Genomic DNA, 14,168 nt, shown 5'->3' on the forward strand with positions numbered 1-14,168 from the left:
GCTCTACTACACTATAAACCAACGACCACCGCTCAGTAGAATTTTACATTTGTCACTCAGCAGATGCTCTTACCCAGAGCGACTTACAGGAACAATTAGGGTTAAGTGCCTTGCTCAAGGGATTATGTTGACAGGTTAAGTTAGTCGGTTCAAGGATTCGAACCAGCAACCTTTCGTTACTGTCCCAATTGTCTTAATCACTAGTCTGCCTGCTAAAACTACACAAACAGAAACAACCACAGGAGAACACATCCTATACAGCCTGAACTAACGGTATAAAGGGATAGAGAAATAATATTGTGTGTGCTTGTAATCAAAACCACTAGCGCGAAACGCAGAGAGACTGGTGGAAACTTTTACAGGCTAATAAAGAATCCACTTTCAGAACCTCCAAAATATCTCTGCATGTCACCAAGCTGAACCATTTCAGAACAAGCTCTTGACGTTGCTCTTTGGTGTGGCTCATGTGTTAGAGTTCTAATAGCCACGGATGACCACACATCAAGGAGACCCAATTCACACAGACTTTATTAGAGTGGAGTTCAACATCACAGGAGACTTTTCTTCTGCCTCTATTGACATTGTATGGGGTGCATGAATTGGCTGATTTAAGTGAGAACAGCATGTATTGCAAACAAGCAAATCAGGCTTTTTTCAGTGTGTTTGCATGTATATATTTAATGATATTCAAATCAACCGACCCACCTGAGGCAGCTTCTTGTCATCGTCAGACAGACAGTCTACAGCGTTGTTAAACACCTCCTCTACAAGCTGCTTCTCCTCATCTGGAAAAACAAATGGGACATGTGCATATTAACTGACACGGTTGACCATCAGACGTGTATAGTGCCACTTCCGCCACCACTCCAAAGATCAACAGCCTTCTACATTTACATGAGTCAATTGAGCAGACACTTATCCAGAGCCACTTACAGTAGTGAGTCATTTAGCAGACCCTCTTATCCAGAGCCACTTACAGTAGTGAGTCATTTAGCAGACCCTCTTATCCAGAGCCACTTACAGTAGTGAGTCATTTAGCAGACCCTCTTATCCAGAGCCACTTACAGTAGTGAGTCATTTAGCAGACGCTCTTATCCAGAGCCACTTACAGTATTGAGTCATTTAGCAGACCCTCTTATCCAGAGCCACTTACAGTAGTGAGTCATTTAGCAGACGCTCTTATCCAGAGCCACTTACAGTAGTGAGTCATTTAGCAGACCCTCTTATCCAGAGCCACTTACAGTAGTGAGTCATTTAGCAGACCCTCTTATCCAGAGCCACTTACAGTAGTGAGTGCATACATTTTTGTACTGGTCCCCAATAGGAATCGAACCTACAACCCTGGCGTTGCAAACGCCACTCTCTACAGACAGCCACACAGGACCCTCTGACAGGGCAGGTAGTGAGTGTTTTGTCTGAGAACAATGTTGCAGTGCAGACCATGTAAAAGTACATGCAGTGATAGACAGTCTGATGGATCAGACCAGGAACTGAGGCAAACAGGAATAAAATACATGCAGATATGATAACCCACAGCCATTTTCATATTCAAATACATGACTTGTATTTGCACTCCACGGTGACTGTAGGCAGGACCCTGTGTGTGCCGGTATGGGAGAGTGCGTCTCTCCCTCTCCTATAAATGTGTTCACACTGCTATAGAAATACTAGACGCCATGGTCACATTACTATACAGACACCAGACATACACCACACAGGCGCCACACAGATCCTATACAGGCGCCACACCATACAGACACCACACACACCAGACACCAGACACCATACAGACACCACACACACCAGACACCATACAGACACCACACAGATACTATACAGGCGCCACACTATACAGACACCATACAGACATTATACGGGTGCCACACCATAGACACTATACAGGCGCCACACCATACAGACACCATACAGGCGCCACACTATACAGACACCATACAGACACCATACAGACACTATACAGGCGCCATATAGTCGCCACACCATACAGGCGCCACACCATACAGCCACTATACAGGCGCCACACCATACAGACACTATACAGGCGCCACACCAAACAGACACCATACAGGCGCCATACAGGTGCCACACCATACAGACACCACACCATACAGACACCATACAGGCGCCACACCATAGACACCATACAGGCGCCACACCATAGACACCATACAGGCGCCACACCAAACAGACACCATACAGGCGCCACACCATACAGACACCATACAGGCGCCACACCATAGACACCATACAGGCGCCACACCAAACAGACACCATACAGGCGCCACACCATACAGACACCATACAGGCGCCACACCATACAGACACCATACAGGCGTCACAACATACAGACACCATACAGGCGCCACACCATACAGGCGCCACACCATAGACACCATACATGCGCCACACCAAACAGACACCATAGGCGCCACACCATAGGCGCCACACCATACAGACGCCACACCAAACAGACACCATACAGACACCATACAGGGGCCACACCATACAGACACCATACCATACAGACGCCACACCATACAGACACCATACAGGTGCCACGCCACACACACACAATACAGGCGCCACGCCACACCACACACACACAATACAGGCGCCACACACACACACACAATACAGGCGCCACACACACACACACACACAATACAGGCGCCACGCCACACACACAATACAGGCGCCACGCCACACAATACAGGCGCCACGCCACACACACACAATACAGGCGCCACACACACACACAATACAGGCGCCACACCACACCACACACACAATACAGGCGCCACACCACACACACACAATACAGGCGCCACACACACAATACAGGCGCCACACCACACACACAATACAGGCGCCACACCACACACACAATACAGGCGCCACACCACACACACAATACAGGCGCCACACACACACAATACAGGCGCCACACACACACAATACAGGCGCCACACACACACAATACAGGCGCCACACCACACACACAATACAGGCGCCACGCCACACACACACAATACAGGCGCCACGCCACACACACACAATACAGGCGCCACGCCACACACACACAATACAGGCGCCACGCCACACACACAATACAGGCGCCACACCCCACACACACAATACAGGCGCCACACCCCACACACACAATACAGGCGCCACGACACACACACACAATACAGGCGCCACGACACACACACACAATACAGGCGCCACACCACACCCCACACACACAATACAGGCGCCACACCACACCACACACACAATACAGGCGCCACACCACACACACACAATACAGGCGCCACACCACACACACACAATACAGGCGCCACACCACACACAATACAGGCGCCACGACACACACACACACAATACAGGCGCCACGACACACACACACAATACAGGCGCCACGACACACACACACACAATACAGGCGCCACGCCACACACACACAATACAGGCGCCACGCCACACACACACAGGCGCCACGCCACACACATACAGGCGCCACGCCCACACACAATACAGGCGCCACGCCCCACACACAATACAGGCGCCACGCCCCACACACAATACAGGCGCCACACCACACACACACAATACAGGCGCCACACCACACACACACAATACAGGCGCCACACCACACACAATACAGGCGCCACACCACACACACAATACAGGCGCCACACCACACACACAATACAGGCGCCACACCACACACACAATACAGGCGCCACACCACACACACAATACAGGTGCCACACCACACACACAATACAGGCGCCACACCACACACACAATACAGGCGCCACACCACACACACAATACAGGCGCCACACCACACACACAATACAGGCGCCACACCACACACACAATACAGGCGCCACACCACACACACAATACAGGCGCCACACCACACACACAATACAGGCGCCACACACACACAATACAGGCGCCACACCACACAATACAGGCGCCACACCACACACACACAATACAGGCGCCACACCACACAATACAGGCGCCACACCACACAATACAGGCGCCACACACACACACACACACAACACAGGCGCCACACCACACACACACACAACACAGGCGCCACACCACACACACACACAACACAGGCGCCACACCACACACACACACACACAATACAGGCGCCACACCACACACACACACACACAATACAGGCGCCACACCACACACACACACACACAATACAGGCGCCACACCACACACACACACAATACAGGCGCCACACCACACACACACACAATACAGGCGCCACACCACACAGACACACAATACAGGCGCCACACCACACAGACACACAATACAGGCGCCACACCACACAGACACACAATACAGGCGCCACACCACACACACACAATACAGGCGCAACACCACACACACACACACAATACAGGCGCAACACCACACACACACACACAATACAGGCGCAACACCACACACACACAATACAGGCGCAACACCACACACACACACACAATACAGGCGCCACACCACACACACACAATACAGGCGCCACACCACACACACACAATACAGGCGCCACACCACACACACACAATACAGGCGCCACACCACACACACACAATACAGGCGCCACACCACACTCACACAATACAGGCGCCACACCACACACACACCAGGCGCCACACCACACACAATACAGGCCCCACACACAATACAGGCTCCACGCCACCCACACACACACACCACGCCATACAGTTAATCAGATGACATCCAGGTCAGCCTGAGAAACAGACTTATGACCATTTATCATAGTCTGATTCTCTTGGTAGCCTAGTCAAGTGATAGACTACTTATTTAACAACAGCACACAGTGTCAGAGGAAAAGCCATACCTGACAGTTCCAGAAACACAACCCAGAAACAATGTCATAAAGGATTAAACCCCAGCCAGAGAAGTTCATTAGAGGGGAGGGGAAAGAGAAAAAGATGGGCAGGGATCAGGAGGGAGAGAGAAGAGAAAGACTGATGCACGTGGCTCCCTTCTCTCTATGATCCTCAATAGCATTACTACAACCCTTGCCGTCCCAGGGACACAAAGGGCTGCACATTTGTTTTTTTTGCCCTAGTACTACACAGCGAAGTTAAATAATCAAAGCTGGATGATTAGTTGAATCAGCTGTGTAGTACTAGGGAAAAAAAACTAAATGTGCAGCCCTTGGAGTCCTGAGGACAGAGTTAAAGAAACACTGGATTTGCCTAAACCTGAAAACAGACCAGCAGCTCTGTTTCTATAAATACAACAGACGAAACTACAACAGTGCTGCTCCTTATTACGATGCTATTAAAGAACTGCTACGGTGATAAACAGGTTTTTGTGAGAGAGAGAGGGGAATTCTAAAACCTTCTGCATAAACCACACGCACGGCTTAGCGAAATTGGTTGTGTAAATGCAAAATCTTTCACAAGATGTATCAGCGTCAGTGTGTTGCAACGCAACAACAAAGGGAGGAAGAATGTCAAAATATTTGTTATTTTAGTACAAACAGCCTCTGGTCAGGATGGAGGGATAGAAACCTCTGTAGGGTCATGCCAAGATTTATCTGCTCCATCATCTTTATCATTACACTGTGTTGTCTCTCCCCCCTCAGAGACTGACTGGGCAGTACCCCATAATGCATTTCTTCACTGTAAGTGGAGCAGAGATCTAAGAGCAGCCGAGAAAGCACAATGGGGCATATTGATGTCTACTGGAGTCGTCGGCTCACTGGATACGCAGCCATCCTAGTCTGGCCGGTGGACAGAGAACATTTGGTGCCCTTGCACTTAGCTGACTTAATCAAACTTTCAACCAGCTACGCAGAACGTACTCTGACTCGTGGGTATTTTCCACAGTTAACCAATTAAATCTGCAGCCTAGATTCATCATTCTGCTGCTGCTACTCAGGATCATCGCACAATGAATCAGCATAGTCTGCATAACATACTGGCACAGAGTGTCGTCAAGTGTTTACTAGCCATTCTATGGCTATGTATCAAAAGGTATTCTGAATGGGCCCTGGTGAAAAGTAGGGGATAGAGTTCCATTTGGGACATATCTGCACACACAGAAAAGTTGTGTAGTCCAGTGTTGAGTGGCATGCTTTTATGAAGCCCATGGCTGGCATGCTCTGCCTTCAAATCAGTGGATTTAGTTTGTATTGTTAGTCACACCACGAAGAGAGCAAATGAGAGAGAGCAGTGAGTTGTGTACAGTTAAAATTAACATTTTGTGGCTGGTAGATTCCAAAATACCTTTTTACAAAGAAATGACACCCCACACACCATACAGATACCACCTACACACACACACTACCCACCATACAGACACCACCCACACATACAGACACCCACTCCACAGTGCTAGCACTTCACTCGCATTTGTAAATAAAAAATGTGTAGTCTGGTGTGTGGGGTGTCTGTATGGTGTGTGTGTGGGGTGTCTGTATTACAGACACCCCACACACACACCATACAGACACCCCACACAATTTTTATTTACAAATGCGAGTGAAATGCTAGCACTGTGGAGCCACACACCATACAGACACCCCCCCACAGACACACCACACTATACAGATACCATACCATTTGTTTTTATACAAATGAAATACTAGCACTGTGGAGCCCTGACCACACGCCAACGTGGCTGGTGAAATCTACCCGCAGCTGGCAGGTGTTAATTTTAGGCCCCGGTTGAATCTCTTCTGAGTGATGGCGACTATTATAAATGAGTGATGGCGACTACTATAAAAACACTGTTAGAAAAATTCCTGACATTCCCGTCCCACCCTTGGAGGAGGTACATGGTTGTACGCAGCAAGAAAACAGACTGGTGGAGGCAGACTACCTGAACATGTCCCATAAGAATCATCCGTTTTCCACTGCAAAGCACATTGCTATGTTGTGCTCTAATGAACTCTCCCCATCGAGGGAATAGCTACCTGTGTTGAAGTCCAGCTTGGACACCTGCAGGGCGTAGGCCTCGCACTCCTTCTTACTGAAGCTGAAGATGATAACCGGCTGGAAGTTCTTCTCCATGATCATCTTCACGATCTTGAACACATTGGACGGCCCTAAAGGAAACACATAGTGAACAAAACAGGGGATTTTGGGTAACATTCCAGGAATTTTGAAACCCAAATTTAGATGACACTAAGTCATCTGACAAAACTTTGCTCACATTAGTACTTGTGGTCAGCAGTATAGGCAGTTAGTCACACACCTCGTGTTCCTCCTTTGCGTCCCTTGGTGTCCCACTTGCCACCTCCGCTGCTGCCCCCAGAGTCCCCTGTGTCTCTCAGCACCTGCATGGCCGTGTTGAAGTTGTCCTCTCTGAACTCTCCCTGGAGGAAACAAGACACGATCAGACACACTGGATCAATAACCGACCCTAGAGTAGACACGATCAGACACTCTGGATCAATAACCGACCCTAGAGTAGACACGATCAGACACTCTGGATCAATAACCGACCCTAGAGTAGACACGATCAGACACTCTGGATCAATAACCGACCCTAGAGTAGACACGATCAGACACTCTGGATCAATAACCGACCCTAGAGTAGACACGATCAGACACTCTGGATCAATAACCGACCCCAGAGTAGACACGATCAGACACTCTGGATCAATAACAGACCCCAGAGTAGACACGATCAGACACTCGGTGCTTATTTCACATTCTATTACAAACTGACATATCTAACTTTGACGCAGATCTGTCTTCTGTGGTGAAGGATAAAACTTTAATAGTTGTAAGTAATCTCGACAGTCAACATCCGGTCATTCCCAGAGGTGTGAATGGCTATCACTAAGCTACTATTCCCAGAGGTGTGAATGGCTATCACTAAGCTACTATTCCCAGAGGTGTGAATGGCTATGACTACGCTACTATTCCCAGAGGTGTGAATGGCTATGACTACGCTACTATTCCCAGAGGTGTGAATGGCTATGACTACGCTACTATTCCCAGAGGTGTGAATGGCTATGACTACGCTACTATTCCCAGAGGTGTGAATGGCTATGACTACGCTACTATTCCCAGAGGTGTGAATGGCTATGACTACGCTACTATTCCCAGAGGTGTGAATGGCTAGGACTACGCTACTATTCCCAGAGGTGTGAATGGCTATGACTACGCTACTATTCCCAGAGGTGTGAATGGCTCAATCACTAAGCGCCTACTTGTATGTTTAGCCAGGTACCTAACACCATGATTAGTCATCCCACTGACAGACATTGTAAACCGATCCTAAATAATGGAGTGATTTGTGTGTGCTCTCATCACTGTAACCCATCTGGCCTGTTAGGACAACAGAGTGATGCAAGCAATGCTTAACACAGACCTAGCAGGTAGCATTACTACCTTACTAACTTTAAGTATCAGCTGTCAGAGCAGCTTACCGATCATTGCACCTGTACAGAGCCCACCCAACTACCTCATCCCCATATTGTTATTTTGCACCCCAGTATCTCTACCTGCACATTCATCTTCTGCACATCTATCACTCCAGTGTTAATGCTAAATTGTCATTATTTCACCACAATGGCCTATGTATTGCCTTACCTCCATAATCTTACTACATTCGCATACACTGTATATAGATTTTTCTATTGTGTTATTGACTGTACGTTTGTTTGTGTGTAACACTGTTGTTGTTTGTGTCGAACTGCTTTGCTTTATCGTGACCAGGTCGCAGTTGTAAATGAGAACTTGTTCTTAACTGGCCTACCTGGTTAAATAAAATAAAAAATATTCTCCTGGCATCCTCCAAACACAGATTAGCCTGTCGGATTGCCAGATGGTGAAGCGTGATTCATCACTCCAGACAATGAGTTTCCACTGCTCAAGATTCCAATGGCGCAGAGCTTCACACCAGTCCAGCCAAAACTTGGCATTGCGCATGGTGATCTTAGGCTTATGTGCGGCTGCTCGGCCATGGAAACCCATTTCATCAAGCTCTCAACTAACAGTTATTGTGCTAACATTGCTTCCAGAGGCGGGTTGGAACTTGGTAGTGAGCTTTGCAACTGAGGAATAACGATGTTTATGCGCTACACGCATCAGCGGTACCGTTCTGTGAGCTTGTGGGATTATCCACTTCACAACTGAGCCCTTGCTGCTCCTAAACATTTCCACTTTATCTTTATGGATACATCTATCAAATGACTGTACAAGGAAGTGAATTAAGTGTATTTCCACCGTGACAGGGTGTGCATCATCTGTGTGTGAGTGTGAAAAGTAAATGCAGAAGGTAACGTGTTGTCACAGTCAAGACAAGAGGAAACCTCTGGTATTGTGGATGTCCTTACGTTCTCATCCACCACAAGGTGAAGTCCGTCGCCACCTGCTGGGAAGATGTAGTGCTGCAGGGGGGTGGGCCGAAAGTCAGTATACACCACGTGACAGGGCTGCATGGGGACAAGAGGAAGTCACCAGTAAAGTATTAGCATCTCATCACAATAACAATTTATTCACAGTTAAGTCGATTCAGTAAATTCTTTCCAAGTGTGTGCTCGGCCTTCGAAAGGGAACGGCCAGTGTTGCGGCCCAGTCCTTCTGCTGACCAAGGTTAGTCTGGCACTGGAGTGAGACCGGTCACTAGACCGCGCAGAGGGGACCGGTCACTAGACCGCGCAGAGGGGACCGGTCACTAGACCGCGCAGAGGGGACCGGTCACTAGACCGCGCAGAGGGGACCGGTCACTAGACCACGCAGAGGGGACCGGTCACTAGACCACGCAGAGGGGACCGGTCACTAGACCGCGCAGAGGGGACCGGTCACTAGACCGCGCAGAGGGGACCGGTCACTAGACCGCGCAGAGGGGACCGGTCACTAGACCGCGCAGAGGGGACCGGTCACTAGACCGCGCAGAGGGGACCGTTCACTAGACCGCGCAGAGTGGACCGGTCACTAGACCGCGCAGAGGGGACCGGTCACTAGACCGCGCAGAGGGGACCGGTCACTAGACCGTGCAGAGGGGACCGGTCACTAGACCGTGCAGAGGGGACCGGTCACTAGACCGTGCAGAGGGGACCGGTCACTAGACCGTGCAGAGGGGACCGGTCTTTAAAAGTAATAGGATATGTGGTGGACACCTCTGGAGGCCAAAGATGTGAGACATCCGTCAACAGCCTGCGCTTCTTATAGGAACCAAGGGTTAAGTCAAGTAAGTGACCAAGTTAATGAAATAAACCCCACCTGTTTGTGGAGGTGGCAGATCCACTCAGCAAACTGCTTTGCGTTGGGGATAGTGGCGGACAGGAAGACATAGTGGACATTGTCAGGAAGCAGGATGATGGTCTCCTCCCAGACCACACCACGCTCTGCATCTCTCATGTAATGTATCTCATCAAAGATGACCCAGGACACCTCTCTCATGACCTCTGACCCTCGGTACAACATGCTCCTCAGAATCTGAAACAATAAGGAGAAGTTAACTGTATTGTCCAATGTATACACAAATGCCCACAGAAATGAGTCTTCCATTCTATCCTTATCCCTCCAAAATATAGAATGGGGCAGAGCAGACAGATGAGAGCAGGGGACGGAGGTCGGAGCGGGGGTCGGCGCCAAGGGCAATATCAAGTTGAGCAGACAGAGTGGAGAGTTGATAATGTGATGATAATCGAATGATAACGGAAAGCTCTGATGTTGTACCTCAGTGGTCATGACAAGGCAGGAGGCAGTGGGGTTGATTGTGACATCACCGGTCATCAAGCCAACATCTTGGAACTCTTCGTACATCTCTCTGTACTTCTGGTTACTCAGGGCCTTGATGGGGCTGGTGAAGATTACCCTCTGCTTCCCTCTCAGGGCTAGAGCTATGGCATACCTGGAGGAGAGGTAGACGTGGGTTTGGGAAAGTGTTTAAGAGACTGCCTAGATACACTAATCTGGCCTTTCAGGTCCTAAGTATAGGTACTGATTTTTACCTGGGACATCAGGTGAGTGGAATCTCAAGCCAATCAGTGACATGAATCAATTAACTAATTTACAGCCAAAATAACACACACTCAGTGTGTCAAACTCACTCTGCACAGACAGTCTTTCCTGCAGAGGTGTGGGCAGACACAAGCACTGACTGGTTGTTGTCTATACACAGAATGGCCTCACGTTGGAAGGGATCCAGAATGAAGGGATACTCCTGCAAAACAGACCAGAAAGACGTTAGCGGGAACAGAAATGGGTGGACTGGAGTCACTTGACAAAGCAATGTTTAAGGATTTTCAGACGGCGCTTTCACCATATCCACGCAACAGAGATTAACAGTTACACTACCTTGGCTGCTTTCCCCACACGAGGCTTAAGCTGTGTGTACTCCTCATTGGCTGGCAGAGCCACCTGTTCAGGTAAGGAAAACAGAAATGTCAGTAAGGGGAAGCCGGTTGATATATTGGACTATACCCAGGTTTCATAAATTAAATTTTTAAAATATATATTTTGTTAATATTTCAAAAGATCTGTGAAAGCTCTTACCTCGTGATTGCATCCTTCCACTGTCTCAACCGGCTCCACCTTCACTTTGGGCATGCAGTCTGCAAGACTGGGGATGGCCATTTCATATTCATTAGCATTCAATTCGTTAACCAACCATGAGTAGAATTCACACATCACTCTAATTTGCGTATCATATAGCCATGAAGCCATGCGTCTACATCAACAGGGAATCATAACACTTGACACAATTACAAATCTAGGCAGTCGGTAGAGATGAGAGTGTACTGAAATTGCAGTGGGCCGGACTCAAACCCATGCTGCAGCTATATCTGATCTTAAGGCAGCAAATCTAGCATTGTTCAAAGTAACGTCATCTTACTTGATCTCCTCTGTAGAGACAGTCTCCAGCTTGGCCTTTTTCCCGAACACCACCTCATCTGTCCCGTCGTTGTCTGCTTCCCTCTTGGTCTTGGCAGCAGGGGGCTCATTCGTTCCGCCTTTATCATTACTGGTTGCTTTCCTGAAAAGTGAGAATAAATCAGTAATTCCGTCAATTACATCTTCCATTGATTATATACACTACACAACCAAATGTATGTGGATACCTGCTCGTCGAACAACTCACTCCAAAATCATGGGCATTAATCTGGATCTGTTACCCCTTTTGCTGCTATAACAGCCTCCACTCTTCTGGGAAGGCTTTTCACTAGATGTTGGAACATTGACGCGGGGACTTGCTTCCATTCAGCCACAAGAGCATTAGTGAGGTTGGGCATTGATGTTGGGCGATTAGGCCTGGCTCGCAGTCGGCGTTCCAATTCATCCCAAAGTTGATTGATGGGGTTGAGGTTAGGGCCCTGTGCAAGCCAGTCTAGTTATTTCACACCGATCTTGACAAACCATTTCTGTATGGACCTCATTTGTGCATGGCGGCATTGTCATGCTGAAACAGGAAAGGGCCTTCCCAAAACTGTTGTCACAAAGATGGAAGCACAGAATTGTCTAGAATGTCATTGTATGCTGAAGCGTTACGATTTCCCGTCACTGGAACTAAGGGGCCTAGCCCAAACCATTATTCCTCCTCCACCTAACTTTACAGTTGGCACTATGCATTGGTGCAGGTAGCATTCTCCTGGCATCCGCCAAAGCGAGATTCGGCCGTCGGACTGCCAGATGGTGAAGCGTGATTCACTCTAGACAACGCCTTTCCAGTGCTCCAGTGTCCAATGGCGGCGAGCTTTACACCACTCCAGCCGACGCTTGGCTTCATGACTAATGTTAAAACAGTATCACGGTTCTGGTCTAATGCTTCTAAAAATGTTAGGCATAACCATGTTCATGGAGCTCTAGGGCTTGTGTGCTGCTCCTCGGCCATGGAAACCCATTTCATGAAGCTGATGTTGCTTCAGGAGGCAGCTTGGAACTCTGTAGTGAGCGTTGCAACCGAGGCCAGACGGTTGTTACGCGCTTCAGCACTCCCGTTCTGTGAACTTGCGTGGCCTACCACTTTGCGGCTGAGCCGTAACGGTTCCAAGGCATTTCCAGCACTTACAATTGACAAGGGCAGCTTTAGTAGGGAAAACTTGACATACGGACTTGTTGGAAAGGTGGCATACTAGGACAGTGCCACGCTGAAAGTCACTGAGCTCTGTGTGCTCTATTTTATACACCCGTCAGCAATGGGTGTCACCGAAAATGCCAAATCCACTCATTTGAAGGGGTGTCCACACATAAATATATATTTACTACTGCCCCATATCTTGGCAGGTTATTATTTCACAGCAATATCTGGCTGATCTTCCAAAGTGTGGTCCTTTGATAAGGGTCAAACTGAATGAGGGACACAGTGGAACATCTGTACAGAATGGCATATTGGGAAAGATTACACCTGAGACAGAAGTGCCCCCCGGTTACATTACAGTCAATTAACGAAGCAGGCCAGACCCAGCCGCTATCGGATTGGGGCATGGGAGATCAACCCCGTTAAGCAGACCGGAACTGACCATTTATTTCAAAACTAAACGGCTTGAGTAAAACAGCGTCATTTATCTACCATCTTTAATACCAGCCATATTGTAAGCGATGCGTATCTACGTGTCTAAATGTTAACACAGCGTCGGGATTGTAATGTAGTTCACGAGGCAGTCGTGGACGAAGTTAATGTCTGAGGACTGTAGGGAGAAGGCAGAATGCTGCCTAGTTTGATAGTTACCTTCCGACTATACTATATCTAAAATCATTAACACTAAATATTTAAACGAATAAAATGTGGCCAAATGTTCATATCATCAACTAACTGGTAAGCACACAACAGTCTCACAACCAAGAGTCTGGGATTAAACATAAACCGGTGTAAATGTAACGTTAGGCATTGTGCTGTAAACTTAGTAGCTAGCTAGCCGTCGTTAGCATTGTCTAGCCAGCAATGCGAGATGTTTGCGAGTGTTCTTATTTGATAGTTGTCTATGTCATTACTTTATGAATTGAAAATAACTTTCTAACCGAATGAAAACCCATAACTAACATACCCCTTTTCAGGTATTGGTGGTTTCTTTTTAGTTGAAGATGTTTGTTCTTCATCGAACACGCTGAACAAATCGTCTCCAAAGGCGTCCGCCATGATTGCAAGATGAAAGCACACAAATCCCACAATGC

At 48.1% G+C, this 14,168-nt stretch overlaps 1 protein-coding gene and 1 non-coding gene across 3 annotated transcripts in view; both read right to left on the reverse strand.

Annotated features, from left to right (window-relative positions):
- Positions 1–14,149, reverse strand: part of LOC115105969 (exosome RNA helicase MTR4-like) — a 49,795-nt gene extending 35,646 nt beyond the window's left edge. For both annotated transcript variants that reach the window (XM_029628516.2, XM_029628517.2), the window contains exons 1-11: positions 14,042–14,149; positions 11,893–12,033; positions 11,553–11,619; positions 11,355–11,417; positions 11,108–11,220; positions 10,734–10,908; positions 10,275–10,490; positions 9,386–9,484; positions 7,294–7,414; positions 7,013–7,144; positions 706–785 (exon numbers count right to left, since the gene is read on the reverse strand). In XM_029628516.2, coding sequence (XP_029484376.1) covers positions 706–785; positions 7,013–7,144; positions 7,294–7,414; positions 9,386–9,484; positions 10,275–10,490; positions 10,734–10,908; positions 11,108–11,220; positions 11,355–11,417; positions 11,553–11,619; positions 11,893–12,033; positions 14,042–14,133 — 1,299 coding nt within the window. In that variant the 5' untranslated portion in view covers positions 14,134–14,149. The remainder of the gene's footprint in view (positions 1–705; positions 786–7,012; positions 7,145–7,293; positions 7,415–9,385; positions 9,485–10,274; positions 10,491–10,733; positions 10,909–11,107; positions 11,221–11,354; positions 11,418–11,552; positions 11,620–11,892; positions 12,034–14,041) is intronic.
- On the reverse strand, positions 9,582–9,713 carry LOC115106066 (small nucleolar RNA SNORA35). The gene has a single exon (XR_003859981.1). It is a non-coding gene; the product is annotated as a small nucleolar RNA SNORA35 (small nucleolar RNA).
- Positions 14,150–14,168: the final 19 nt, after the last annotated feature.

This window comes from Oncorhynchus nerka, linkage group LG22 (genome assembly GCF_034236695.1).
Source record: "Oncorhynchus nerka isolate Pitt River linkage group LG22, Oner_Uvic_2.0, whole genome shotgun sequence".
Lineage (NCBI taxonomy): Eukaryota > Metazoa > Chordata > Actinopteri > Salmoniformes > Salmonidae > Oncorhynchus > Oncorhynchus nerka.